The 27,853-nt window shown below is 40.7% G+C and overlaps 5 protein-coding genes and 1 long non-coding RNA gene across 17 annotated transcripts in view; 2 read left to right on the forward strand and 4 right to left on the reverse strand.

The window, feature by feature from the left end:
• The window catches only part of eag (potassium voltage-gated channel protein ether a go-go), a 53,292-nt gene extending 35,430 nt beyond the window's left edge, over nt 1-17,862 (forward strand). For 4 of the 11 annotated variants that reach the window (XM_018022982.2, XM_018022985.2, XM_018022986.2 and 1 more), the window contains 8 exons: nt 326-594; nt 1,956-2,221; nt 2,292-2,577; nt 2,651-3,017; nt 6,139-6,254; nt 7,214-7,330; nt 10,264-10,421; nt 10,531-17,862. In XM_018022982.2, the coding sequence (XP_017878471.1) occupies nt 326-594; nt 1,956-2,221; nt 2,292-2,577; nt 2,651-3,017; nt 6,139-6,254; nt 7,214-7,330; nt 10,264-10,421; nt 10,531-11,585 (2,634 nt within the window). In that variant the 3' untranslated portion in view covers nt 11,586-17,862. The remainder of the gene's footprint in view (nt 1-325; nt 595-1,955; nt 2,222-2,291; nt 2,578-2,650; nt 3,018-6,138; nt 6,255-7,213; nt 7,331-10,263; nt 10,422-10,530) is intronic. The other 7 variants (XM_018022983.2, XM_018022987.2, XM_018022988.2 and 4 more) reach the window with 3 other exon arrangements.
• LOC108624033 (TLD domain-containing protein 1) lies at nt 3,117-5,690 on the reverse strand. Its single transcript, XM_018022990.2, has 2 exons — nt 5,297-5,690; nt 3,117-5,092 (listed from the first exon to the last, which is right to left on the reverse strand). Exon 2 carries the CDS (start codon nt 5,090-5,092, stop codon nt 3,764-3,766), a length of 1,329 nt encoding a protein of 442 aa, XP_017878479.1. The 5' UTR covers nt 5,297-5,690; the 3' UTR covers nt 3,117-3,763.
• Nucleotides 17,863-17,927: 65 nt separating the features above from the next.
• Gnmt (Glycine N-methyltransferase) lies at nt 17,928-20,457 on the reverse strand. Its single transcript, XM_018022991.2, has 5 exons — nt 20,266-20,457; nt 19,427-19,785; nt 18,950-19,085; nt 18,754-18,874; nt 17,928-18,620 (listed from the first exon to the last, which is right to left on the reverse strand). The coding sequence occupies exons 2-5, from the start codon at nt 19,755-19,757 to the stop codon at nt 18,318-18,320; spliced, it is 891 nt and encodes a 296-aa protein (XP_017878480.1). The 5' UTR covers nt 19,758-19,785; nt 20,266-20,457; the 3' UTR covers nt 17,928-18,317.
• Nucleotides 20,458-20,572: 115 nt separating this feature from the next.
• On the forward strand, nt 20,573-20,941 carry LOC113464205 (uncharacterized). The gene is made up of 2 exons (XR_003389052.1): nt 20,573-20,746; nt 20,827-20,941. It is a non-coding gene; the product is annotated as an uncharacterized LOC113464205 (long non-coding RNA).
• Nucleotides 20,881-23,411, reverse strand: LOC108624002 (zinc finger protein 706). Of its 2 annotated transcripts, XM_018022922.2 has the most exons (4): nt 22,757-23,411; nt 22,453-22,595; nt 22,114-22,258; nt 20,881-22,037 (listed from the first exon to the last, which is right to left on the reverse strand). In XM_018022922.2, exons 3-4 carry the CDS (start codon nt 22,255-22,257, stop codon nt 21,948-21,950), a joined length of 234 nt encoding a protein of 77 aa, XP_017878411.1. In that variant the 5' UTR covers nt 22,258; nt 22,453-22,595; nt 22,757-23,411; the 3' UTR covers nt 20,881-21,947. The 2 variants fall into 2 exon arrangements, with proteins under 2 accessions (XP_017878411.1, XP_017878410.1); XM_018022921.2 differs by lacking the exon at nt 22,453-22,595.
• A 342-nt stretch (nt 23,412-23,753) lies between these two features.
• Nucleotides 23,754-27,720, reverse strand: alphaSnap (Alpha-soluble NSF attachment protein). Its single transcript, XM_018023199.2, has 5 exons — nt 27,498-27,720; nt 26,823-27,019; nt 26,473-26,738; nt 26,209-26,382; nt 23,754-26,083 (listed from the first exon to the last, which is right to left on the reverse strand). Exons 1-5 carry the CDS (start codon nt 27,584-27,586, stop codon nt 25,934-25,936), a joined length of 876 nt encoding a protein of 291 aa, XP_017878688.1. The 5' UTR covers nt 27,587-27,720; the 3' UTR covers nt 23,754-25,933.
• Nucleotides 27,721-27,853: the final 133 nt, after the last annotated feature.

The following is a 27,853-nucleotide window of genomic DNA, read 5'->3' on the forward strand; positions in this document are numbered from 1 at the left end:
ACTATATAGCCTATACATCCTTAACTGTCGCGGATGGAATGTCGTTTTGTTTCTAAAGTTTGAATCCTCCGATCGAGAATCATCTATGATACTGTTCTCCACTATTATGAATGATGATGACAAGATTTATAATAAACGTGTTGCAATTTTATTCCATAGAAGAAACATACGATATACTATACAGAAATTATATCTGTCGTGTTTTGACGATATGCATCAATTAGTTAGTGTACAAAAAATTTTACGATCATTTGCAAAAATAAAAGAAAGTTTATACGAAATCTGCCAAGGGGATTTTCTATCTATGTTTGTGCCCGAATGTCAGGTAATCAGAATGAACTACCTGAAATCGTGGTTTATAATCGATCTGCTGAGCTGCCTGCCGTACGATGTGTTCAACGCGTTCCATCACGACGAGGACGGGATCGGGAGCTTGTTCTCGGCCCTGAAAGTGGTCCGTCTCCTCCGGCTGGGTCGCGTTGTTCGGAAACTAGACCGGTATCTGGAGTATGGAGCCGCGATGCTCATTCTACTGCTCTGTTTCTACATGTTGGTTGCTCACTGGCTGGCCTGTGTCTGGTACGTCACTTTAAGGTGATTTTACTCTGCCCACACACAATAAAGGTAACACGGCTGCGGCAGGATAAAAGGCTATGATCGAAACCACGATCCCATTCGCAATTTCCCCTGTTAACCGTCAAATCTGACGATCCATCAACAATATTTACATGTGCAAACGGTTTCACCGATTTCAACGGACCGAACGCGCGTTGCATATCCGATGAGGAATGTCCCCATAAATAATGCAAATGAAGCAGATCAAGGATTGTGTATAATGAGAACATACTGATAGAAGATACAACAATTATATACATCGGTTGCATCATTTGTAGGATCATCTCATACATAATGTTTGACGATTGCAACGCCTGTTCGTGTTGGTATCGTTAAAATCGCGGAGACTCTGCATATGAAGCACACACGCATACACACACGATACATGCCTTGCCGTGCCGCTTTTATAGATCGCACTCTTGATCCAAAATTATTTGAATCTGCTTTTGATTTGATCGTTGACTTTCTAAAAAATATATCCGAACTAGTTCGCTATAGCTTCTAGAATAGTTGACAAGGGCCACAAACTAATCGAGAAAGTGTTCCTTTGGGGAACAGCTTAGCTGAGACCCGCAGAGATATTTTGTTTCCATTCGAATACAAGCCGTGGATACCTTCGAGATAGCCCCGAAGGAACTCGTAGCATTGAAACCGCTGTCTAGTTCCTTCATCTCGCTCCTTAATTATTTTTGCTTCTTCCCAGCTCGAAGCAGCATAAAAATGAAGTAGCGCTTCAAATTAACGGCTGGCTGGTTTTTGAAGAGACGAGGGGAAAAAAAGAATGAGAGAGAGAGAGAGAGAGAGAGAGAGAGAGAGGGATAGAGAGTGAGAGAAAGAGAAAGAACGAAAGGAGGCTTCTTCTCGAGAGTGGCGGAAGAAAGTTTCCGACGATGATAATGTCACGCTCGTTTCCTCGACAAAGAAACTGCGTCCTTTCGTCGAGACGACGATCGTGGAACCACGAACGTTACGCGAAAGCTCTCGTTATCTTCCATTGACGAAGCCTGTTCATTTCCAAAGAGAAGCTTCGAGTGTTTAACCGTGATCCTCTTCACCGTTTACATTCAAAGAATGGAATGTAGAAAGAAAAGAGGATGACGGTCGGGTCGAGAGAAAACGAAGAACCGCTTTGAGGCAGAGCAAAAAAAAAGCATGCGTGCTTCTATTACGCGTCTCAGAATTATGCCTCGTCGCCTTTCATTTATCAATTTATTGGGGCGGGATTTTCGGTCAGCGTGATTAAAACCTCTGATTGGAAATCTGCTTCGATTAGCGACTTTGTACGGTAGCTCAGCGAAGGCGTGGTCGTTCAACGGATAAGAAGTGTCGTTGCGTTGAAGGTACTCGATAGGGAGATCGGACGCGGAGAATGGAGTCCAATACTCCTGGCTGTGGAAATTGGCGAACGTCACCCAGTCGCCGTATAGTTATCTGTGGACCAATACCAGCACTGCGCCAGAATTGATTGCGGGACCTAGTCGGAGGACCATGTATGTCACCGCGTTGTACTTTACGATGACCTGCATGACCTCCGTAGGGTTTGGTAACGTCGCTGCCGAGACCGACAACGAGAAGATATTCACCATCTGTATGATGATCATTGCCGGTAAGGTCGGCGATAGGAGCGACGGGGACGGAGATACAGAAACAGAGATGATACGCGATCATTTTCGCAGCTCTGCTGTATGCCACGATCTTCGGTCACGTGACCACGATAATTCAGCAGATGACATCGGCGACGGCCAAGTACCACGACATGCTGAACAACGTGAGAGAGTTCATGAAGTTGCACGAGGTGCCGAAGGCACTCAGCGAGCGCGTGATGGACTACGTGGTGAGCACCTGGGCGATGACCAAAGGCCTAGACACCGACAAGGTACTCAACTACTGCCCCAAGGACATGAAAGCCGACATCTGCGTTCACCTGAACCGGAAAGTTTTCAACGAACATCCCGCGTTCAGGCAAGAGACATCCTCATGCGAATGACTCCAAGCCTGAGTTCTCGAGTGACGAATTCGTTTCTGATCGTTGCAGATTGGCCTCCGACGGTTGCCTCCGTGCCCTAGCGATGCACTTCACGATGTCTCACAGCGCGCCAGGTGATCTTCTCTATCACACGGGCGAGTCGATCGATTCGCTGTGCTTCATCGTGACCGGGAGTTTGGAGGTGATCCAGGACGACGAAGTCGTGGCGATCCTCGGGAAGGGCGACGTGTTTGGCGACAGTTTCTGGACGAATCCTACGTCGGTCGGACAAAGCGCTGCGAACGTTCGGGCTCTTACCTACTGCGATTTGCACACGATCAAGAGAGATCGATTGCTGGAGGTGTTGGATTTTTATCAGGCCTTCGCAAACTCCTTCGCCAGGAATCTTGTCCTGACGTACAACTTAAGCCATCGGGTAAGTGCGTTCAGTTTTCTATCTTTAGCTTTCCTGTACGGGTCAGACGAACTTAAAGGGACAAATCTCGGGAAAATTGAAAGAAAAAGGTTTTCATCCTTTAAGATTTTTAATACTTTATTGAATAAGTACTTAACGTACTGAATAACAGTGCAGTGTTCGCTCTTTGGCTTTGTTCTCCCGACGAGTACAGTGAACAGTACTCATCGGACGGTTTATGTACGAATATAACACCCGCGCACACATATTCAGTCTCTCGGAAAACACACACGCACAGTCTTAAATAACAATAGTAACGAGTTCGTGATTTACAACGGTTCTCTTGGGTGGACATTGTTCAATCGGTATACCGAGAAATCCGATTAAAAATGATCGATGACTTACCAGGCACTGTAATAGGCATTCGAAAGACACAGCAACGCGACATATTTTTCATCCTTCATGTATCTTTCTCAGACATCGCTTCATCGATCATAGAGCGAACTGAAAAACGACGCTAGTACGAACGATCAGGCCGTGTTTTTTTTTTCTTTTTCCAAACGATATGGTTAACGATATGGACACGAAAATATACGTAAGCTTACGGAAAGCGATTGTTGATCATTCATACTTTTTAATTACATTTTTTCACTGCGTTACAATAACTTTTTCTCGTTTCTAAAAAGCTGGTATAATTTTGAGTAGCCTGTTACACGTTTACGCATACGTAGGTCATCTCGTTATCAGACGAATCCCTGGTATCACAATTATTCTTTCACCTCCCTTACATCCTCACTGTACATCTTGCGTCCAGACATCTGTAGAAGAACCTTCGAAGTCGAGTCTTGATCCAGTATCGACGTCGAATCCTCTCTCTCCTCCACTTCCGGGATAGGACCCACTCCCCACACCTCGCAGTGTTTAATCCTGAAGTTCTCCTTGCCGCTGAGCTGTATATAGTTCTGGAAAGTCGTGCAGGACAGACTCGATTTTCCCAACCCGTATTCACAGTCCAACCACAAACCCGGATAGTTAAATTGTCCTCCCATGAGCAAACCGTTAGGCATAGTTTGTTGATGAAGATTTAAATACTGATAGTGATTATTGTAGCCAGTAGAAGGAAACGTGAGTATATCCGGATCCAGTTTGAACAGGAAGCAGCTCTGATTTCCTATGAAGTTCGATCCCAACTTCCAGCTGTCCGACGCGAAACCACCGAACACGTGATCGTCCGCGTCCTGTAGAATTATAATTGTGGCCCCTTGCATGGTGATCCTTCCGAGCATGGTGGAGAACGACTCTCCGTGTACTTGACTAGAGAACAAGAATCTCCATTCGTTGCGGAGCTCGTGAGGCAAACTGAGATTTAGGAACAGAACGTCGCCAAGGCCCAGGATACTTGGGAAGTGTGGTATGTTTTCCAGCCCCTTGCAACCCGGTAGGAGGTTCAGGTCGTTTATTCTAGCGCTGGTGTTCTTGTCTCCCTTCTTTTGCGAGACCAAAAAAAGGCACTGGAAAACGTGCGACTGGATCAGTTTGAAGGTAGCTGCCGTCGAAAACCACTTTTCTATTTGTTCGACGGATAGAACGTCTCCCTGTTTGACTAGATCTTCGCAAAGAGTTCTGGACCTCATGTTTATCCTCCTGGTGTTCACCGTGCAGCCGATGCTGCTCCAAGTCAGATAGTGTGCGTTGCCCGCGTTCTTCTGGAGCTTCAGATAGGAATTTATGGTTGCCTGAACGTATTGAAGGAACGATGCAATTGGTATTTCGTGTTTCTGTTCCTCCTCGGAGAAGCCATTGAATATTAAGCTTGTCCTCTCTTCCGGGTTCCCGCGAACGGCGAACACGTACAATCTTCCGAAATTCTCTCCGTTAATCGCGGACACTCTTTTTCCCGGCTCGTAGCAGAGGAACTTTACTACGAATTGCAATAACCCGTCGTCCAAATGGGTGGACCAGTGTTTAAATATATCTTCGCGTTTTATGGAACCCGAGCTTCGGGACATAGATTTGAAGAGGTTCTCCACCAAAGTCAGCTCGTCCGCTGACAGGATATTCGCGGATGAAGCAGATCGGCTGGAACCATGACCCATCTGTAAAAAAAAAATCGATCGTATCCATTATAAATGGGTCGGAATTCCAAAACAATTGAAACGTAAACACACGATTCTCAATTGATCGAACTACTTTGCGATGATACTTCATACAGTTTGATCACAATTATTAATTATGTAAAAACATCGATATTAACGTTCGGTTAAAAAGAGGTACAAGGAAAGCAGTGTTCAAATGAATACCTTTCAAACGCGCGTAGCCTCCTCCACAGCAATCCATATACCTATGTTTTCCCTCTGGTAATTCGATTCGATACGAATCTTGGTGGAAAAAGCACGCGCGGCGTAACTACTTTTCTCCGAAACGTTTGACGAATCGCCCGGAATTGTTAGTGGAATGACCCACAGCCTTTCTCTCGGTCAGACACGATAAATAAAATATTTTGAGGTTAGTCGCGAGGGTCACGAGTGCAAGTAATCTGCTAGCTGTGCGCCTATCGACTGTTCTGCCAGCGCAAGCGTGTTTTAAACAGCACTCCCACCCTTAACTTTCGCCACTCTTCATCCGGAAAAAAAAGGGAGGAACGAAGAACGAATACAGGAGCGTTTCTTTTCCTGGCGCAATAAACTCTATCTCCGAGAAATTTAATCACTTCGGTTATCTCCATTCGAATCGGACATGTATCGAAGCGCAGACTCATTAAACACTAAACACATATATGAAAATCGATATGCAATCAGTAGAATTAACGGATGAAGGCTCAGTTCTAATCGGATGGGCTTCCAGTATCTGAGAGAAATGATTTTTCGTCCGAGCATGAGAGGATCAAGATTAAAATTAATGAACTGTTGAATATCTGCGAAGGAAGGATTGGAAAAACGGATAAAGAGTTGTAAATCATCGAAACGAGGGAACAAACGAAGCAGAAACGATCGCTAATTGACCGCACGTTCTAACGAACTGGTTTAATTCGACGTCGCGATATTTAAAAACGCGCATTGCAAAGAATAATTGACCTCGTTGCGATACGATGAGTGTTTAAGCTTGAGCGATGAAATTCAGTCGAATCGGACGTTTTGTGCAGCTGATCTTCCGGAAGGTGGCCGATGTTCGTCGGGAGAAGGAATTGGCGGAGAGGATGAAGAACGAGCCGCAGTTGGACCAGGCGCAGGATCACCTAGTGCGGAAAATTTTCTCGAGGTAGGAACCGATTTATTGCTCGTAAATCTCGAACGGAAACCGTTCCAGACTACCATTCTAAATATAATAAACGCTTGTCCTGATGCTCTTTCATCTGTAAAACCGAATTTCGTAGTGTAACATAAATAAAGTCAGTTTAAATGAGCGAGCGAAAAAGCATTGGGGGAAGTCGACGTTGAACTTAGGATTAATACAGAGAATACGTATTCGTTTGTCAATAAATTCAATTATCGAGTTCGTTGTTTGTTTACGAAGGTTAAGCATTACTTATAGCGAAAAACGAGTACGGATTCCTAATGTAATTAACGAAACGTACAGCTTCGATTACTTCGTGTGACCACGTGGAAGACCGCTCGGAGTGGACAGCCGGTCTGTATTCGCAAATCCAAGACTGATCGATATGTGTATATGTTTTTTTAAAATCGCAATCTCGATGGAAATGTCGGACGAGAGAACGTGCAGCGAGAATGGGCCAGAGCGAACGATTTTGAATGTTCATTCGCCATCCGCATGGCGCACTGAAGACAAAAGCCGTGAGACCGTCGGTATTCAAACGATTCCGCTTTGTAGCAACATCGTGTGTGGGAACTTAAGCCAATTTTGTCTTCGGTATGCGTTTAATATTTCGTGCCCGCGCGCGTGCATCTCCTCCAGACTCTCTTTGCGAGGAAAAGTTACGATTAAAAAGAACGAGTGAGATGCATGCGCGCAAACATCGCGCCATTAACAGAATCAACATCATTGACATCGAAAAGCGTGAGCACGAGCGCGCGCGAGAGAGAGAGGGTGCGAAAGGGCGGGAGAGAAAGAGGGAAACGAGATCAATGCGAATATATGTATAAAGTAAAATAAAAGCGAGGGAAATAAATAAAAACAATTAGAAATTTTCGTATCGTATGTGTTCTGGTAAATTGTTGTTGATTGTTGATCGTTGCTTGGCTGGCCTGTTGTCCGCAAAGGTTCAAGACCGACGGGGATGCCCAGATCGGCGTGAGCAGGGCCGCGAACGGACGGTCCCAGCAGGATTCCGACGAGGAGCTCACCGTGAACGTCCTGCCGCCCTGGCCCAGTTTTAGGCAATTTCATTTCTTACGTATTTATTTATCTTTCTTCATTCTTTTTATTGCCATCTTTGCTACTTCTTACGTACACTTCTTAAATTATTGATTATATATTATTACTCTTTATTAATATTGATTCAATTGATTATTCTTCTCATTATGATTATTATTGATCATCGTTATTATTATTGTATAACATTATGTATCTGTTATTACTATTTTCAACTGTGATTACTATATATACATCTCTCTCTATATGTATATACGATATATATTTTTATAGATATATATATATACACATGACTAATGATCATTATTATATTATTGTATACATGTATATTTTGTACGGGTCGATTTTGTACATGTGTTCCCGCCTAGAAAATATTTGTTGAGAGAACGCAAAACGTATTTTTGTCTAAAAGAGATTCGAGTATCGAGGAAAATACTTTTTTTTAGATCGGCACACGATCCACCTCGGGACGAGCGACTTTCGACAACGATGGACCGTGCAGAATTTTGTATTTCGATCGTCTAACATAAAATGAAAAAAGAGAAAAAATATAAGAAAGAAAAACGTATCGAGAGTAGAATCGTATATCGGACGAAAAATAAAAGCAACCTCGCGAGACCGTTTTTTCTTCTTCTTGTTGTTCCACGGTCGTGTCGTTACGATCTTGCTACGTGTATTCGCGCCACGTCTCCTCCGGGAGCGACTGATACGCATTTTCTCGAGAAAAAGGTTTCGAAGGGTATCATGGATGTGCAATCGCTGTACACACGCTTGAAAGAGAAACTGATATGTATTCTCACTTCAGCACGTCTACGAATTGACCCAGGCAAATCGACTCCGCGTTCTTCGCTGAATCAGTTTTTACTCGAGCTAAACACACATGATCAATGTTTCTCTCTTTTTTCAAAAACGCTATTCAACTCGTCGAAATGGAAGAAAGATCTCGATTTGTCTAGGACCAGCATCGTTCCTAGATGCGTACACGTCACCCGATGCCATACAATCTTTGCCATTTTTAAACGATCACTGCAGTTCTGATGAATGCTAGAGTGCTGTAAGATATACGGCTTTAGAGGGTTATGCGCATTTTTCTCCCACTATAATAAATATGTATACATATATTATATACTCTTAGTAAAACCAGGATTTGTATAGAGCGACTAAGAGGACTCTGCGTTTCTTTCGCGCGCGCACTTCAGTCGTCTGTGCCGTTTTAGTCTTCCGAACGGAACTGCACGGTGTAACAGAAGAAGGTATTCGTTCTAATGCGATACGAGATGTTCTCGTCGAATCGAAAGAAATACCAGAGCCCTCCACCTCGCGAGCATCCGATCCGTTTACGATTTTATGCAACGCCGAATGCATGTGACGTACACACTCTAGGATTCAAATTTCTCTCTGTCACCTGTCACCTGTACTTATATATATACATATATATACATATATACATCTTTATACATATATCCATTATATGTATAACGATGCCAAGTAGCTGCTTGAAGAGCTGACAGACTGCCGAACGATTTACAAATAATCCAAATACTTTTTTTTTCTGGTGACGACCGATCTCTTTTAGAAGCCTCGAACGTGGCATGTTACGTGCATGATAGACTCGTAGAATGTACTTTTACTAAATAATCAAACTGATACGATTTTAGAGACGAACGAGACGATTCAGTATCTTTTCCCGCCGATCGATCGATCGGTCGGGTCGATTTTCGATGGCATTCCCACAGTTAATCAGGCAGCTCGTTACCATCACGACCAATTATCATGAAACGTTGCGTCGATGAACGACAATTGTGTCCTTTCGCGGTTTTATTAACTTTTACTTTATGACGGTCATAAGATGTGCCCTGTTTTACTTTATCCTTTAGAGAGAGTTCAAGCTCTTGGTTGTTCACGTCCACGGAGATGCAAATGTTAGGGAGGGGAAAGTAGAATGAAAGGCGTGTTGAGAACTATTTACCTACTTATTCTGATTTGTCATTCTTCGCTCGCGTCTCGCGGTACGTAACCGATAATTTAAACTTTGATGCTCCCGGCGGACGCGGGGGTGTAATTACGGGTCGAGAACAGAGTTTCCAAGTCGACCAATTCAGCGTGAAAAGTACCGCGATAACGTGCGCCGACTTTTCATTAGAGGAAGCCGGTGGACGCGACGCCTCGGTAAAAAAAAGTGTCGTCACGCCGGAATTACGTACCGCAAAACTTTCAGAACGAATTGTATAATCGTACGATCGATACGACGAACTTTGCCCTCCTGTGTATCGTCGTTTCAGAGTCCTGTCACATTTTCTGTGGAACGATTTTACTTTTATTTTTAGTATTCTCTCGTTTAATGATACTTGAGACAACAATCAGTTCATCGACGCCGCCAGGTTTACCCTGTATGTTTAACCGGCATTCTTATCACCACCGAGGATTACTTTCTTTCAAATCCCGTAGGCACACCAAAGTAGGTTGCTCGTGACACACTGCTGGAGCTGTCTCCCTTTTTTTAGCCTCAGTAGAACGAACTTGAACACATTTGCCATATTAAATAAAAAAAAAAAGAACCAGTACAGAGTAAAGAAAAAAAAAAAGATGACCACCATGTCGAAACTGTGCATATGCAATACACCAACCCATCCAAAATGAAATAGAAGCGAATCGCACGGAATTGTGCTCGCCGATCAGATCATTCGAAGGGAAAAGAAAAGTTTCACGGTGTCCAGAGCCAAAAAAAAGTGAAACTTTTGGACGAAAAAAAAAAATAAATGTATTATTCTCCTACCTACGATTTGTACACACCATGTAAACTTATTATCCCCCCTTTTGATCGCCTAGTGAAACTGGCCTCTTAACCCCCAGTAATGTAAATACAATAGTACGGAAACGGAATCATGTCGACGTGACTAAATACGAGCGTTTTTGTTCTCTACTTTTTTCTATCCAGGTTCCGCAGGGAACGGCATACTGCGGACGTGGAGAAGGGCGATGGTAAGGATGGGAAAGAGAGCAAGGAGGGTGAATCCTCGCATGCTAGGAAACTCTCAACCGCGGATGGGGACACTGCCACTAAGGGACGGGCCGGGAAGTGGGGACGACTCTTAGGTAAATGAATTAGTTTATTTATTTATCAACGAACGAGCCCCCATCGTAGCGTGCGCTACTTTCGAGCGAGATCGATGCAAGATTCATTAAAATGTTTCACTTTCCGTAGGAAGCTCCAGCCTGGACTCAGGAAGCGATACAGGAACAGGCGGAGACACGTTCAAACGTTCTCTGAGCGCGAGGGACGCTCGACCCGGTTCCAGCACCGGTATCAATAAAATATTCCCCAAATTCGGGAAATTGTCTGGGACGATAGAGGAGTCGACGGCGGACGCAGAGGCTGCGAAGGAAAGTCAGCAGCAGCAGCAGCAGCAACAACAGCAACAACAGCAGCAGCAGAGTATCGTGGATTCGAAGCAGTTACAGCTTCGTCGACTGGAGAGCTACGATGACGGTTTGATATCCACTCATTCTAGCCATGATCGCGAGATTCTGGCTGCTGTGTTGGAGGTGAAAGTGGACTTGAAATTAGAGGTGCAAAGGGTGAATCAGAGACTTGCAAAGATCGAGGACATGCTGCAGTCGTTGGTGAACAAACTTCCCGCGATCAGTCCGCAACAGCAGAAGGGTCCGAATGGTTCGATGACGGGTGGTAATGGTGGTTCCTCACAGAATCAACCGAGCGCTCAATCACAAAGTGGATGTCAGCAAAGTTCCCAGGGTATGCAAACTTCGAGTGGGAGCGAACAGAAAGTGTCCATCGCGACCACGTCCACGTCGACGACGAGCGAGGGATACAGGGAGCAGAGCACGATAACCGAACGCGGCTCGAAGTCGCAAGAACATCATCATCATCACCATCACCATCATCAATCGCAACAGTCGGATAGACTGAAGGACAGTAGTGATTACAAAACTTCGTCGAGTCAGATGAGCAAGGAGTTGTTGGAGAGACTGGCTCAGGCGTCCACTTCCAGGGGAGACGACTCCGCGCCGCTCGGGCCGTTGATTTTGAGGAAGAGGAGGAGTAAATCGAGGAACAAGGGAGCCGCGCCGTTGGCACCGCTGGCCAGTCAGCCGATAAGTCCGTCGGAGGCGACGGAGACGACGCAGATGCTCGAGTGCACGGACGACAGGGAACTGAGCCTCACCACCACCTCTACGGAAAGGAGCGACAGATCCAACAGGAAGAGACCTCCGCCCAGGCCCAGGGAGTACTTGTGAAAGTTCTTAAGGTTCCGGGCGGTCGTCTCGAGGCTCATCCTCTGACGAGAATTGCTGGGACCAACCGGCGTTATCTCTGATCAAGTTTGCTTCTCTCCGAGCAAAGGAGATCTCTTTACCCTGGTATGAAGGGTGGAGTGGGATCGTCAAAGCTGTTGATCCGGTCGAAGTGGTGGTGAAACGGGGGAAGTTGCGTGTGATATAGTCATGTGTCTTTCGAAGAGAAGAAAGTCGAATTGTGCTTTTTTAACGAAAATATAAAAAGTGGTCGTTTTAGCGAACACTCCGTTTTCCAACGAAGCGAGCCGAGTGTGTAGGCGTAAAAAAAGATATCTGTAAAGTTACACCTGCGTAAGTTTTAAGAGCACACTACATTTCCGCTACTCGCTTCGCGTCTGGTCTTCGGCGAGCTTCGTCGGTGTCGGTACACGCGAAGGACGAATGCGAGGCAAGAAAAAGGGAAAGCGAAAGGGATAACGGATTTGGAAGAAAGGTAAGGACGTTTGTACCGACGAAACGGTTTCGTTACCGTAATACAACTTGGCATATTTTTGCATGGCCAAACGTGCGGTTCAAAAAATAAATAAAAAATGAAAAGAAAAAATACTAAAAGTATATTGAATTATATACTGCTTACACTGGTCTCTATAGAACACTGGATAGTAGATTGGCATAGTTGGCTCGTTACGAATATGGTCCCAACTGAAACTATAATTGCGGCCGCTCATTTTTCTCACACACATCGATAGTGCGCTAATTCATATTTGCTGTCCTTTCCATTACGCATAACTCGTGAGAAACGAGGTACTTCACACACACATCATTCCACCACTGTACCAGTGTTAATACTTTACCGCTCTCGCAATTAGGATAAGTTCGATCGCGAGTTCCGTTACTCCGACACAGTAGACCGAAGAGAAAAGAAGATAAAAGTTTATCGATCCGTAACATCGCAAAAGATAACTGTAGACGATTGAAATTTGCAATATCTGAAGCGGAGAAGCCTCCTTTTTAAAATTCCGTTTGATTCATCTCCATCCGACTTCCGGTTCCGGAAATATCGTCGTGTGAAGATAAACATAATTTCTTCGGCGCACTATTGTCGTCCCTCTCACACATCGACCGACTCAGCGGTCTAGACGCTCAGCTGATACGCATCTTTTCCAGCAAATAACTGGGTCACTATGTCAGTAATACCAAACCTTACCAAACGCTGCGCCTAAAAAATTTGGAAGCCTATATCTCCGGAACGGATTAAGATATCGGGATGAATCGAAATTGATTTTCTTCGTCCTGTCTTCCTTTATGAACTAAAAAGGTTTTCAATCAAAAACTCAATATTCTTGTATGAATAAATTTACGTTTTTATTAATATATATAATTTAGAATATAAATAACACTAAAACTACCAATCAGTAGTGACAGCATAATTGTTTCTGCCTCATTTATTTGGATGATCTAATTGTAAGAAGAGATAATTTCCAATTTCGTGTTCCCATCCTCAAGATTGGTCATTTGGTTAAATATAATACGCGTGAAATAAAAATGCCGTGATTATTTAGATTCGAAAGACTTTTAAAACCGATTTTAATGAGACAGTTAATAGAAAAAGGAATGGAGTTATTTTACCAGAAAAACGCCTAAAAGACCTCAATAGCTGCAGATATTTCAATTAGGGCCATTATCATTAGTACACATCCACTATGCAGTGTTCTATAGAGATCAGTGATTGCTTACGACGGCTTCTTCGAGACATCGAACGTTCAAATGGAAAGAATGAAAACTAAATTCACAATACTCACTTTCCAAATACGTAAGATAACATACACACAAACACATACATACACAGACACATTGTAGGTTTACACGCATCTTTAGGGGATCTCAGCTAGACTCGTAACGGCGCGATAGATTTTAAATAACAACAAACGAAACTTACCAAACAAAATACAAAATAATGTACAAAACTGAAACGGGCGTGGGAACGAGCGAAGATAAAAGAACAGGGAGTGTCGTCCTAACGATTAAAGAATCGCCGCGTACATTCTTAACTAATCCTAACGAATAAAGGATATTAATAAGTATTCCGATTGTCCGATAAACAACGATACGCGATCCTTTAACTGTTCGGTACAATCGAAATGCCAGGGACCGATTGAAAATGAAAAAGCGAGGGGTTTAGTCCTCGCATAATGACTTAAGGCGAAGTTGACCAAATCGAGTTGCATCGTCGAATCTTTTACGGTTAATTGTTTCACTGTCTGTGTATCGTAGAGCCGCGTTTCTTTTTCAGAATTCACTTTTTCAACGATCTAGTGTACGTTTAAGTGCAAGTGGGTGCAGGACTGTGATCGGTCCGTGTAAGGTAAAAAAAAAACTCTTCGTTCTAGAAGACGGAGGGAAAAGAACTTTAGGCTTCTGCCGAGAATTCTGCATTTGGCTGTGCTTGTTTTATCAGATTTCAGATTAAACTATTTTTTTTACTTTTAGTTTTACTTCCCTAAATTAAATTTACCAGCTGTTAAAGATGACTAAAAGTTGAATTAATCACTCGTTGTTCGTGAATCGAAGTATTCGCTGTTCTGTTATAAGTTCCTTTATAGATATATTTTTATTTATTCGAGATTATGTTGTAACGATGTAATTCGATCATCTCTCCAAGGGTAAAGTTAAAGAGAAATGTTTTTCGACCGAATTAAAAAATTCGCTTGCATCTTCGATAATTTCGCGTTAAACGCGAATCGTAGAGAGGAACTCGAAGACTCCGTATACACTTTGTTACAAATCGCAGAAGATGACCTAATCTCTGTAACGCGGTTCGCATGGCATTCACTGAGAAGCCAAACAGCAATATTAGGTGTACATAAATCTTGTAACTACGACAATGTGTATATATATTATATATTCGTACATACACACAGACACACAGTATACATAGAGAGAGAGAGAGAGAGAGAGAGAGAGAGAGAGAGAGAGAGAGAGTGATGAAACGGCACGTGTGTTCTTGTCAGCGCGTTTGCAACGAGAAAACGTTCAATAATAAACAATTAACAAAGCGCGCCTGATTATTTTTTCTTTTCAAGCGTAATTCTTTCTCGGCTTCCGGCGCAGCTTCCGTACCGAACGAACATTTTTACAGTAACTGCAGGTAATAAAGAAATACGCCAGTTAAATGATCCCGTGAGTAACACCGTTTAAAAAGAATACCTCGCGATTCATATTGACACTAGCTTCCGTCTATTGGCTGACGTTATCGACACTTTCCTCTGTCGCATGGATATTGCTTGCGGGATCGCGTAACAAGCGCGTCGTACTTAATTCTGTTGCTGCCGCCTCGAGAAAGAAAATTGAGTAACAAAATATTCTGAAGGACAATCAAAGATGGAAAGTACTGATCTCACGAGTAGAGAGAATTGCGATCATAATCGACTAAGCCTCTTAGATATATATTTCGTTAGCTTAAGCCAAGAAGTAGGACGCAAATGAAGGAGCTTGTGAAAATTCTTAATAAGTATCATTTTTTACGCCACGAGTATAGAACGTCGACGAGAGGGAATAAGTGTCCTCTCCGCGGACCGAGGCAAACTTAACGGACAAACCGAAACGATTGTAAACGCGTATTATACGATAAGCCAAGCTCGCTGTAAATTTATCAAGTATCGTGCATTGATAGTCTACCTAAACATAAACTCGACTGAACGTTGCTCTACAGTCTACAGGAACGGAACCGCGACGGGTTCCAATGATATAATTGAAGAAACGAAGGGAACACGGGCGGACGCGCTGGCAGGGATATTTCACGCGTGTAAATATTATAAATAGGAGCGAACACGAGAATCGAGAAGAGTGCGAGAGTGCGTGTGTGTGTGCGTGTGCAGAAGAAGGACGAAGAGCGCGAGTACAAGGAGAGAAGCAGAAATTGGTGGTTCTTACTCGATAATATTCGAGCCCGTTGCACAGTCGAGTGGAGCTGCGATTCGGCGTTTCTTTTAAAATTAAATGAATAGTCCGCGAGTCGAATGGAGAAATGTTTTTAATCGGGCTACTGCGGTTGAGCTAACACTACCACTCGTCCATTAAGGATTCCACTCGACTATGGTCAACGGGCTTTAACGAGGTAATATAAGAACAAGACGAACAAAAATTATATTGTCGGAGGATTTACGAGGACTTTGTTGAATAATTAGGTCTTAGTGGTGGAGACGATATAGTTGGCTCTATCGTAGTTTCTATACACTTTGACAAAAAATAATAATAATAATAATAATAATAATAATAATAATAATAATAATAATAATAATGCGAACGCGAAAGTTTAAACATGCCATTGAGACCTTTCTATCAGTTGACGCGCGTCGATTAAAAATTAAAGAATCGACTACGGTGCGCCTTACCCCTTTTTCGACGCTGCATATCCGGTCGATTAATCTGCGATTCCGACTCCGCTATCTTTTATACGCTCCAAGCAGTCATAAGTACGTTCTTTCTCGCTTAAAAATATATTCGATAACCGAACGAAATTTTTATTCCCGTGTCACGATACCGGCACCAGCGTGGGCAGTCTCGCATTTCGTAGCGATCTCCGAATCGCAGAGCGATCCGCTTCGGGCGGGGGAAAAATTGCCGATTTCAAGAAAGGAGATATGATAAACATGTGATATTACGATTTTTTATATATCAGCTACTTTGCAATAAAGGGATTATCGCTGTGCGGAGAGAGTCGCGACACGGTCGTCGTCGTCGAACCGTTTTCGTTTATTTCCAAACCAGTTCGTTTGTTTCTTAATCCTGGCGTTAAGGAAAAACGAGACGATCGAACGAAAGTGCATTTAAATCTGTAATTAAATCTTGTTTCGTTTCATGGTGTTGAAGAGAAGAAACAGATGTTGCACGCGCGACGGCGACGACGATGATAATAGCGACGATCGAAGAAGCCGTGATTGTATCGAATTTTTTGTGAAAAAAAAAAAGAACGATTGAGAGAGTCTATACAGAATATATAGCTATCCGGCGGAATAACAAAGAAATAAAGAAAAAATATATATTATCATTATTATGATTATATACTATTAGGACAAAAAAGGGATGGGGGGTAAAGAAAATTTTTGCTATAACTAACACTTCGTCCATTTTTCTATATGGGCAACTCGTTGCACTGTAATCAAGTCCTCGGCCTTGTAAATTCTATCCTTGTCATTTCTGGTAAACTGCTTGATGATCGAACGTCACGCAGGATCGATCGATCGTTTCCACTGCACCACTCACCGTTCCTTTCTGCTGAATCATTTTATTTTTCCGAGATGAGTCGACGAGAACAGATTTTATCGCGCAGACGAATGAACAAAAGTCAGGTCGATCGATCTTCGTGGCGATGGGAAATCGACGGTAGCCAAGTCGTTTGCGAACTCTCGTAAAAAAAAATTCGACCTCGACGAGAGATAATGAAACGCGACGAACGAATGGTCCTACGCGCGCGTTCTTCTATGATTGTTACATGTTTTCAGTTAGAGCGATCGTCGACGATCGAAAACATATCTCCTTGAGTAGATCTCGATCGACAGAAAAGAGAACCTCAGCTTCGACCGTGATCGTTCTTCGATTTCAATCGTTATCCGTTCTGTGAAATAACTTTGAAACCTTGCCTCGAACTCGTCGAACAATTCTGTAAATATCGAATCTTGTACGGCAGATTTCAATTGTCAAAGTAGTTTAAAAGGATTTCAATAACTTGCGAGAGTAGCTTAAAATGTCCATCCGATTTCTGGTCAAAGGTTTCAAAGTTATCTGCGTGCGTATGCTTTTTCAATCTGAGGATGACGTAAATTCGGTAACGACAGACGATTTAATGGACTTTTCGAACGAGCATCGATTTAGGCAAGCAATGGAATCGAAGCGTCGATGCTGAGGCTACGTTTCGGGGATCTGAAAGCTTCGTTTCGTTTCGTTTCATACACGGGTGTGCACACCGTAAAAAGTAAAACCGTCTAGCTTCGAATCTTCCGCGGTGTTGCGTTCGCCTAGTCTTCCCAATTTTGTTTCTTCGCGGAGCGTGGAACCTTCGAACGGGTCGATCAAGGAGTCGAGAATTTATGAATTTTCGTCGTCGTCGCCAACGACCGCTCGAAAGAGAAACCATTAAGAACGAATGGGACATAGAATAAGTGATGATAAAATCGTATCGTCGAGAGATCAAATTGTAGCATCGAACGAAGCCTGGCTAGAATACTCAAAAGAAAGCTGCTTTCGAACTTATAATAAAAAAAGATTCAAACTTAAATGAGATCCGCTTCTTTGTATACACACGTGTGGGGGTGAACGGGTTCTTCAGATAATTAAGGCATATTCTTTTCGCTTATAATATCTTTATTATCCCCTAATTCTGTGTCAACTTACAACTAATGCTTTATAATACACAAAATTACAAGAACGAGTCAATTATTACTGATGGTCACCAAATAGTTAATATCAGTTGAAACAGTTCTTATTGGCTTACATTAAATATAAAAACCTATACAAAATGAATAACGTGATTAACGATAACGCAAAATGTGATTCCCGAAAACGACTAGATATCCAAATCAATCCTGCTTAAGAACATTTCCAGTAACTTTACTTTCTTCTTGTACATAATAAATAAAAAAAGACGATCGTGTCGTGTCATGTCGTTGCATATCGACACGTTGCGACGGTGCGTAATGAACAGTGATTTGTAACAAAACGAATTTTCATATTTTATATAGGTTTCTCCATCACGTGGATGTAGAAACCGGGGTTCTTTATATTATCGAGCGATTTGAAATCCCCGTAAATAGTGTGCTTGGCTTTATGGTAGAATGCCTCGTCTAACATTTCCGTGAACACATCTAATCTGTGCGGATAATATGATAACCTGAATTCGTTGATCTGCGACTGGCGATCGTCCTCGTCCTTGTCCTCATCCCCGTTATCCAATGTGATCGCGTAGTCCAAAGTGACGATCGCCGGCTTTCCGGAAACGAAGAGAACTGATGCCGTCAGATCTGTGATGCGTTGACTCTGAAACACCAGTGGGACGTTCAAGAAAACAAGTTCAACGCCAAGGTAAGATAAGAATCCGTGATTCGCGATTCACGCATCAAGGAGAGATTATTAAGGGATTTGGATTTTAATTGCCTGAACGAATACTCACGTTATAGTATATACATTTAGACGGCACGTCTCCGGTTTCAATTATGTAATCGTAGTTCCTGTGATCGATGAGTAGCAAACCACCGGGTTTCACGCAACGTTCGAAATTCAGCAACGCTTGTCTGCATTCAATCGCGAAATAAATATTTGCATAGTAGCGAATTTAGTGATAAAATAAGAATATCCGCGATATATACCTCTGTTCCCGTTGGTCGCCAAACGTGTCGGGCATGTGAGCGAAACTGTTGCCCAAACAGATCACAGCGTCGAATCCGTCTCCTACTAAATGACGAATGTCCTTTGGTAGACTCAACCAGTTTGCTTCTTCAATCACTGCAAAAATTAATATCGTAGTGTGAAGAAACGTCATTAATTGCAAATCTTGCGACAGTTGCGACATATGTCAAGGTATGAGTAAAAGAATTCGCTGAGGAAGATTTTGCTGTAATCTTTCACGAGCAAAATTAAAAAGAATTCAAAGCACGCATTGACCCTTGATAAGGTGACCGTATTCTCTGTCACATTACCTCTCCCAAGTCGCGATAAGAAATAACGAGTTATATCTTCGCGAGGCCATGAGAGAATGCTCAAAAAGCAGATGTTTACTCATCCACTGATTTTATGAAGTTCTTAAGTCAGATAATGTGTAATAAAAAATGTTGAAAGATATTTACCCCAATTGTCAAACTCCGGTTCCTTGCGACGTTCCCATCTTGACTTTAGGGCGTATTTCAGCATTTTGTCCGAAGCGTCCACGCTGGTCACTTCGAAACCCTCCTCGAGGAGCATTACTGAATCCACCCCCGTTCCGCAGGCCACGTCCAAAATTCGTTTGCATCCTCGATTCCGTAGAAGGCCCACCAGAAAGTCCCGATAATTTTGGGTCCTCTGTTTCTTGTCGCCGATAAACACTTCCCAGACTCGTGCGGCTCTTCCGTCCGCGTACTGATCCCGCACACCCTCCGCGGCTGTTCCAAGCGATCGCGTACGAAACACCGAATCCATTGTTTCACAGTTTTGCGCTCTGATAAAACTGGAATCATGTTTTCGTGTAATAATGAAACGACCGGTTTTAATTTCGAGTTTCATTGTTAAAAGCTTTTAATTATTAGATAGATTCAAACTTTTTGTTCGAATTGTAACGAGTTAACGTGAAATGCACATCCAACATTATTTTAGAATTAGGAAATTTTAATCAGTTATCGTGAGAAACTGAGAGGTCAGAGTATCTGAAGGCACGCGCTCATTAGATGAAGATGTTACATCAGATTATCACTCGAGTATTTTTATTTGATGTTTATTTTAAAACATTTCTGTAATAACTACAGTCATATTTTCCCTAATTTTACATCCGTCAAACTCGTATTTACAGAACTGTTAAATTCAATTTCATTATTAAACGTGTTTTAAAAAATCGAGCTAACGTGTATCAACTTTGAGAAATTGTGTCGAAACAAAAACAGAGGATGATGAAATTTACAAATGTATAACTTTTAATAAAAAAAAATCCTACCTTTTTAGATGAATACGTTGAAGTGCGGATTCACTGGTATAGAATTAAAATTCTTCAGGTTTAGAAATATATGATGTAGCATTCGAACTGACGATCGAACGGTTAATTTCGATGGAGTGAAAACAATATAAATAGCTACAAGTAAGATAAAGACTTGAAGCACCGCAGATAGTGGAGGATGTTGCCCCGTCCTTTGACAAAATAAGACTGAGAGAATGAGCGCGCGCTCGTACAATTTATAATTGAATTTGTATGATGTAATTTCCGTCTCACATTGGAATGCCATCTGAAATCGTTGATAAATAATTGTGACAAAGCAAAAATACGATTGACGACCGTATACATATACATAGATAAGGGATCTTGTAGTAATCGTAAAATTTTTTCGTATAACACTGAATATCCTCGTGATTACAACTTGACACATTTTCCGTGTCGATAAAATGATTTATTGACAAACAATGATGAAAACAAAATTAAGGTAAGAGATTCGATTCTAATCTCTTTTTCTGTCATCGAATTGTACATGACTTGCGAAATGCATTTCTTTTTTAAATGCAGAGATCAGAAAACAGGGAGGTATCATGGGTTGGATAAATAAATCAAATAATAATATTTTGGTGTAAAATTCTGTAATTATCTTGTCAAGAACAAATTACATGATTTCGCATACTTATTTCTATGGTGAAGACAAACTATTTTGTAGTCTCTATAAACCTCGTCCATATCGAACATTGATCATTCAACTTTCAATGGTGATTCTGATGGAGATTTTTCAAGCATACTTTAGAGTTTAATGTATTACATTTGCAAGTTCCCGAGAATAACGGATTCTTTTATTAAAATGCGATGCAGAATCGTATCGCGAGAGAGTTCACCGAATCAATTATTCTCAGTATGAAAGAGCAGAAAAGTTAAGTACTACGAACGCTAAAATTTGAGTATGTAATTCAATTAATAGCTAGAGAAACCTTTTACTGTCGTCGATTATGAAACAATTTAATTTCAACAGAAATTAGGCTCGGATACGAGAAAACTTAATAACCAAACACCTACATATAAATTGTTACATACATCGTACAACGTGTACATTAATAATCTAATTGGTAGAAACACTGTAAAATGGCAGTTTCTTGTTCCTTATGTGGACAATTCTTTCTATAACACTTAAACTCTTCGCTTCTTGAAAGATATATAAATAAACGATGTTACGTTCTATCTAAATTTGAATACGAGATACTGCATTAACATATTTCTGTTTTTCTTAGTCATAGAAAAATGATTCAACAAAGATCGTTATACTGGCTACAACATCAAAGTATGCATGAATATTTCGAATCATTCTAATCGGTTATCTTTATTCCTTTCAGTAATATACACATTTCGATCGAGTGAAAATTAGAAAATTATTAAACATCTCTGGAAGAGAACTATGTTTCACCTTCCGAATGAATCATTAAAAATACATAGCTCAGGTCTGTGCATGAAAATTGGTTTCTTAACTGTGCAATAGTTCATTTTAAACACTAACAAGGTTTAAGTATTTTTTCTCTTTCCAGACTACTTAATGATCAATTGAATGTCAAACTATATCACTTTGTCATTTGCAGTAATTTGTCTTTTTATCAATAAACAAATCTTTCCCCATCCCAATGCTGTGTTCATTACGCATTATGCCACTCTCATATATTCTTTAAGTCTTCCGGTAAGTCGTTCTTCGGATGTTTGTTCTCAAAGTGTTGTTTGTACGTCTTTGGATCAGGCATTTGTGCCTACAAACGAAACATCAATTTTTAGCCGTAAAGTTCACAATTAGCGATAGATATATAATATAAACAGTATACTAACCTTACAAACTGCACAAACATGTACTAAAGCCTTTTGCGCTGCTTTTTTCTGGTCATTGGCACTGTGTCCCTGTTGCTTTTTCACTTTCGCAGCCTTCTCAGCTGCCTTAGCTTGCGACTGTATCTTTTGTTGTCCACGAGCCATTCTGAAATAACGATCACGTTATTGCAAACACAATATTCAACGAGTCACATAAAGCTGAATCAAAACTATTGTACTGTCATGATGTTTTATGAAAATCTGGAATGTGCAAATTCTAGCAAAAGTCAACTCTAACGTGTCTTCAATCTCAACGAATGGCACGAAGAACCGATGTACTATGCGAAATAAAGTTCGTACGAATTTCTGGCATCGACGATCCCGGTTAAAAAATCTTGAAATCGTGCATCTTCGCCTGACTGCACACGGTCCTGTACCCTTTCTCTTTCAATACAAAGATTATTATTAAGGGCATACTTTCTCTTGTCCAAGTTATACCCAACCTAAAATAGGTAACCGAGATTGCTCGCTCTGTTTTACATATTATCGAACGTTCTACTGAATAAAATAATAGATGAAGAATAACAACGCGACACGTAGAAAGAATTGCGAGAAGGAAAAGCGGACGAAGTGAACGGTTTCGTAAAAAAGATGGATCGCTCACCTGTCCGAGGATGAACGGGATGAACGTACTTTAAAAGCAAGATTCTCTTGCCGATGATCCGGGGCCCGTTTATCAGCAGCAGTAATGGACAAGCGATTTTAATTCTTAATTTTATCGTACCGCTAAAAAGAACGAAATTTAGGAGGACAGTAGTTCGTACTACCTCGCGATGTAGTACATCTGTTCGGATGAACGATTTTCGAGCATACGCACGTGAAGTACACTGCAGTGCCTTTCAAACGAGAGCCGCGTGTAAAATGTAAAAGGAAATAAAAAGAAAGAATACGGTATTAGGACGTAGTGTATATATGTATCTGAAAATTGGCACAACCCGGATATATTCATTCAGTTTCCGTTGATTAGCTTTTTATTCGTTCGCCTCGGAAAGTACGTCAAGGCTGAAATTGTTTTTAATCGATATTTTAAATATTAAGGCCCGTAGTCAGGTTCAGTGACCGCATACTCGTACTCGACACGCGGCAAACTTTTGTAATGCATATATCGAAATACTTTCCTTCCACGTAGGATGAATGTCTTCCCCTGGTTCTCATGCATGAACTTTCATTCTGAATTCTGATTAATTACTTTATCAATGTTCATGTTTTACGTAAATACTAAGATCTGTATAAAAATGACATAACAATCTTTGCACGAGCCACTTAGCGGCTTTCGGAAATTTTCTAATGAGATATACTCAATTTTTATGATTCTCTTTCTTAAAACAACTGACAAGACACAGAGCGTACTTCGTATTCAATTATTTTTATTTACAATGTAAATCTATCGTAATATGCAGTCAACTACACGCAATACAATATGAGAAAAACTATTAAACTTGTTTGGCTACAAGTGTACATGGTATATAATTTTATTATCTTATGTACTCTAAACAGAAAAAGTATAGTGCATGCTAGAAATGTTTTAACTATCCACGTGCAAGTTGCGGGTGAAGAATAGAACGTTAGCGTATTGTCTAATTTACTACTATGTACTACAATTTGTTGCGTACAATTTAGTATTTTATTTAGTGTAGGACACTTTATAAAATGGATATCGTTTCTAATTATTCATAGCAGAACATACGATATTGCAGTTATAATTATTTGTTACAGGATCATAACTATTCAAGCATATGTTAATCTTGTCATTGAATTATCTTTCAGAGTGCTATCGTTATTTTTATTACTTAAATCTTGATAAACCGTGTACGAGTTACGACAGTCTGCACAGTTGGTGCAAGTAATGAGCGAGATTGTTACATCACATTCTTGACCGTAGTGTTATCTTAAATTTCTCGTTGAGACATTTTTCTTGTTAAGTATCGATCACTGGCAACTCGCCGTATCTGTTGCACCAACTACGTACGCATAAATCAAAATACAAAAACAATTCGCAATTATTATCGTAGCGTAGCTATCTATTTCAATCCATCAATACAGAAACTAAATGTACAATACCGTACGTAAATGTATGTACATAGATATGATAAATATAAAGTAATTTTTACATACGCGTCGAAATTTGCCGCGTTCCCTATCAAAGGCATGTCTAAAGTATTATCCAGAGTATCCGTATTCGCACGCACGCAGCAACTTTTCTCCGTCAGTAAAATATAAATTAAATAAAAGAGAATCGCTTGTAGATATCGTTACTCGCATCACTGTACGGACATATTTCAGTATTTCATTGTGACAATCATTTTCGCAAATAAACAAGTGTATATCGATGATGAGACGTAAGTACAGAGAGTAAACAGAAAATTACAAAGTTTCGACATTACTTTTCATGGAGTTGCGAGTTGCTTTTTATTCGACGAACATCCTTGTTTATAACGTGATGTTTTTTTCGGGAGAAAATAATTGCTAATGTGTAATAAGTAATTACATGCATGCAAAAATCGTTATCACCTATCCCTACTTAACAATGAAATATAATATTAATATTTTATATATAATTATATATTGTATGCCGGAGTAAATGTATTCAAACAATTTAACTTCTCTTAAATATAAAATGCTGTGGTGAAGTCACGACGCACATAAATTCGTCGATTAACAATTAAATTAACGCGAGATAAATTATCTTTTCAACGCTTCTCGTATGATCACCTGCTACCTCGAATCTACCTCTAAATATAAATATACATCCATTAAATTAATTTTCAACAATATAACGATAGATTATAAACATAATATCAACGTTAACGTATTTGGGAAAAGAATATAAAACTGTTTAAGGTATGATATTTGTACTTAAATCACTGTCATCTCCAAGACATACGAATTAATATATTTTCCATTCTTCAATGAAACGAAACAAGTGATTAAGGAATACTACGCGTGTACGTAAAACTTCAGGCTTGAGATTATTGAAAATTCTGTAGAAACGAAGGTTTAAAAGAGAAGGGATGAACGTAAAATATATTAGTTCCAAAATGCGTACCACATTCGTTATTCTGATACTCTGGCAGTGTAAAGATAACAACTGACAATCTATTATCGTTTTACTACAATTCCAGTTAAACAGTACGTGTAAAATAAGATCAAACATCGATTTAATCGAGAAGAAACACAGGCTATAGCTCTTCCTTCAGTATCCATAAAATGTATTCCCGTTATCGTTAATGATTATGTTACCAGTAACAAATGTCAACAAGCTTTTTAAAACTATTATGCATACATGACTGCGCCACGCTTTTACAGAAATCGGCTAAATCCTTGAGATTAGTTACTTTTCTTCTGAATAATTTATCGCACTCGCATGCGGTAAAATCAAAACTGCGCAAGCTGCGGTTTCTTGGCAAGCTATTTATTTATTTCGTAAGTACGAGAATACGAACAGAGTTGCGATATTAATTTACTCCTATGCTTAGTTTTTTATGCCCCGTATATCGGCATCTCGAATGAACTAGCGACAAAGTTGACATTTGTCTTTTTCCATTTTTTTTATATATTCTCTGATGACAATATTGTATACATGAGTACGCGAACTAAATCGATGAACATGTAATAGTTGTCAATATAGTAGAAGGAGAGGCGGTTATGAAAAATATATTTGGTTATAAAAACGAAACTACTTTACACGTTCCACTGAAAGCAGGGTATGAATTAAAAAAGAATACATGTAGAGTAGGATTAATAATATCACCGACAGGAAATAGCACAAAGGAATAACCGATCAGCGTAGATCTGGATTATCATTAACTTGCTTTTTAATACGTAATAATACTGTCGTGTACCACTGATCCAGTCGTGAAATCGAATCGTATTCCTTTACAGCTTCTGTAAAACCTTCGAGGTTTTGTTCCTCGAGGTGTTCTATTAACGTCTGAAATGAAAATTAAAACTGTTGTCTACCGTGTCAAAGCCTGATTTCGAATCTCCTTTAAAATGCGTATAAATGCAACTGAGAATAAGAATTTCGCGCCGCGAAATATATTTTGTATTTCATACCTTTATCAATTTGTACTCCCTAGAGTCTTGGAACGCGGGGTATTGCTCCTGATAACGCTCGATCGCGTGCTGCGCGTTCAATACGTCGACGCACAGATGACACAGTGCCGCTCGGAAAAAGTATTCCTTTGCACTGTATTTCAATAAAGAACTTTCTAAAGACGCGGAAGCAACCTGTTTAACAGAAACCATTACATCTTGTATGAGAAAGAATTTCAGTTTTTGGAGAAACAACTCCAGCGTCATAATCTAAATACAACTTGCCTGTTCGTAAATTTGAATCGCTTTGTCGTAATTTTCAAGAAGTGCAGCATATTGCGCCACTTTTAAAAGACATTTATTGGCAGAGGAGTTACTCTCCTCTCCACGGAAATAATCGGCAGCTTGCTCATAATGATGAACTGCTCTTTCAAGGTCTACTGCTTCGCTTTCATACATCTCTGCTATACTTTGGTGATGTTTAGCTGCCATCGTGAATCTACCCATGTCTGTATAAATCTCAATTGCCTTTAACAAACAACTGATTGCCTCTGCAAATATAGAAAGTGACGGATTTCTGCAGCTCGCACTTCTTAATTTTCTAGGCAAGCCGGATAATGTTATAAGGACTCTACCATTGATATTGCACTTCTTGAAACAATTAGCAGCATCCACATAATTACTGGCTGCGTCATGTCGGTTGCCAGCTTTGCCATGCAACTCTGCAGCCTCATAGAATGCACTGCCTGCTGAACTCCATTTCTTTGCCATCTTGAACATGTTTGCAGCACGTTGATAACATTCTACGGCTTCTTCTACCTTTGACGAATTTCTACAAAAATTGAATTTATAAATAAATGCAAATCATCCAAATGACATTTTCTTTCTTTTTAACAGTAACTTGGACTTTAGTCAATGATAAGATGCATTATTCAAAACGTTATTCAAAAGTCGAAAATAAAATTCTATAAAACTACAGAAGCCATAAGGATGAAAAAACGAATGGAAAAGAGGACATGTGTTGTCACTCGTTCCTTGCGTTGTACCTTAATTTACTTTTGACGCGCTATATAGCTTACAGATTGAAGTGTCACACATACAGATATACATGCGTGAGTTCGCAGAAATTGTCAACCCTTTGAGTCATCGATGAAAGTAAAGTATTCGCGAAAAAACAAAAATTATTCGGCGAGACAGGTCAAACTGCATCGTTAGTCTCGATCGTAATCTTTGGGTAAATAAATAATGCGAGCCGAGACTGCGGATTCAGGCAGTGGACGAGTTCAAGTAAATCGATGTAGTAAACGTACCCGAAAAGCGAACCGAAGAAGCCCTTCGATGTTAGCTTCTTCTCGGCTTCGGCTATCAGCTGCATCGCCTTCTGCTCGTTGTCAGCCATGGTCTCGACGAATATTGACACGCAGTAATATGAAAAGCGTCTCTCAAATCATTAACTTCGCACTAAAGTTCACCTCCCACGAACCGACGTCACTAAAGTCAATGAAAGTGAATCAAGTGTCAGCCGATGTCAGGCCAGGACTGCCAACACTACACTACTAGTAACGATTTAAGGCTGATTCATAACCGCGTTCGATATTTAATATTTAGTTTCTGATTTGTATGATTTATATTGATATAATAGAGAGTAACGACAAGCTTTCATTAA

Source organism: Ceratina calcarata, unplaced genomic scaffold (assembly GCF_001652005.2).
Source record: "Ceratina calcarata isolate Rehan_Ccalc_2016 unplaced genomic scaffold, ASM165200v1 scaffold297.2, whole genome shotgun sequence".
In the NCBI taxonomy this organism is placed as follows: Eukaryota; Metazoa; Arthropoda; class Insecta; order Hymenoptera; family Apidae; genus Ceratina; species Ceratina calcarata.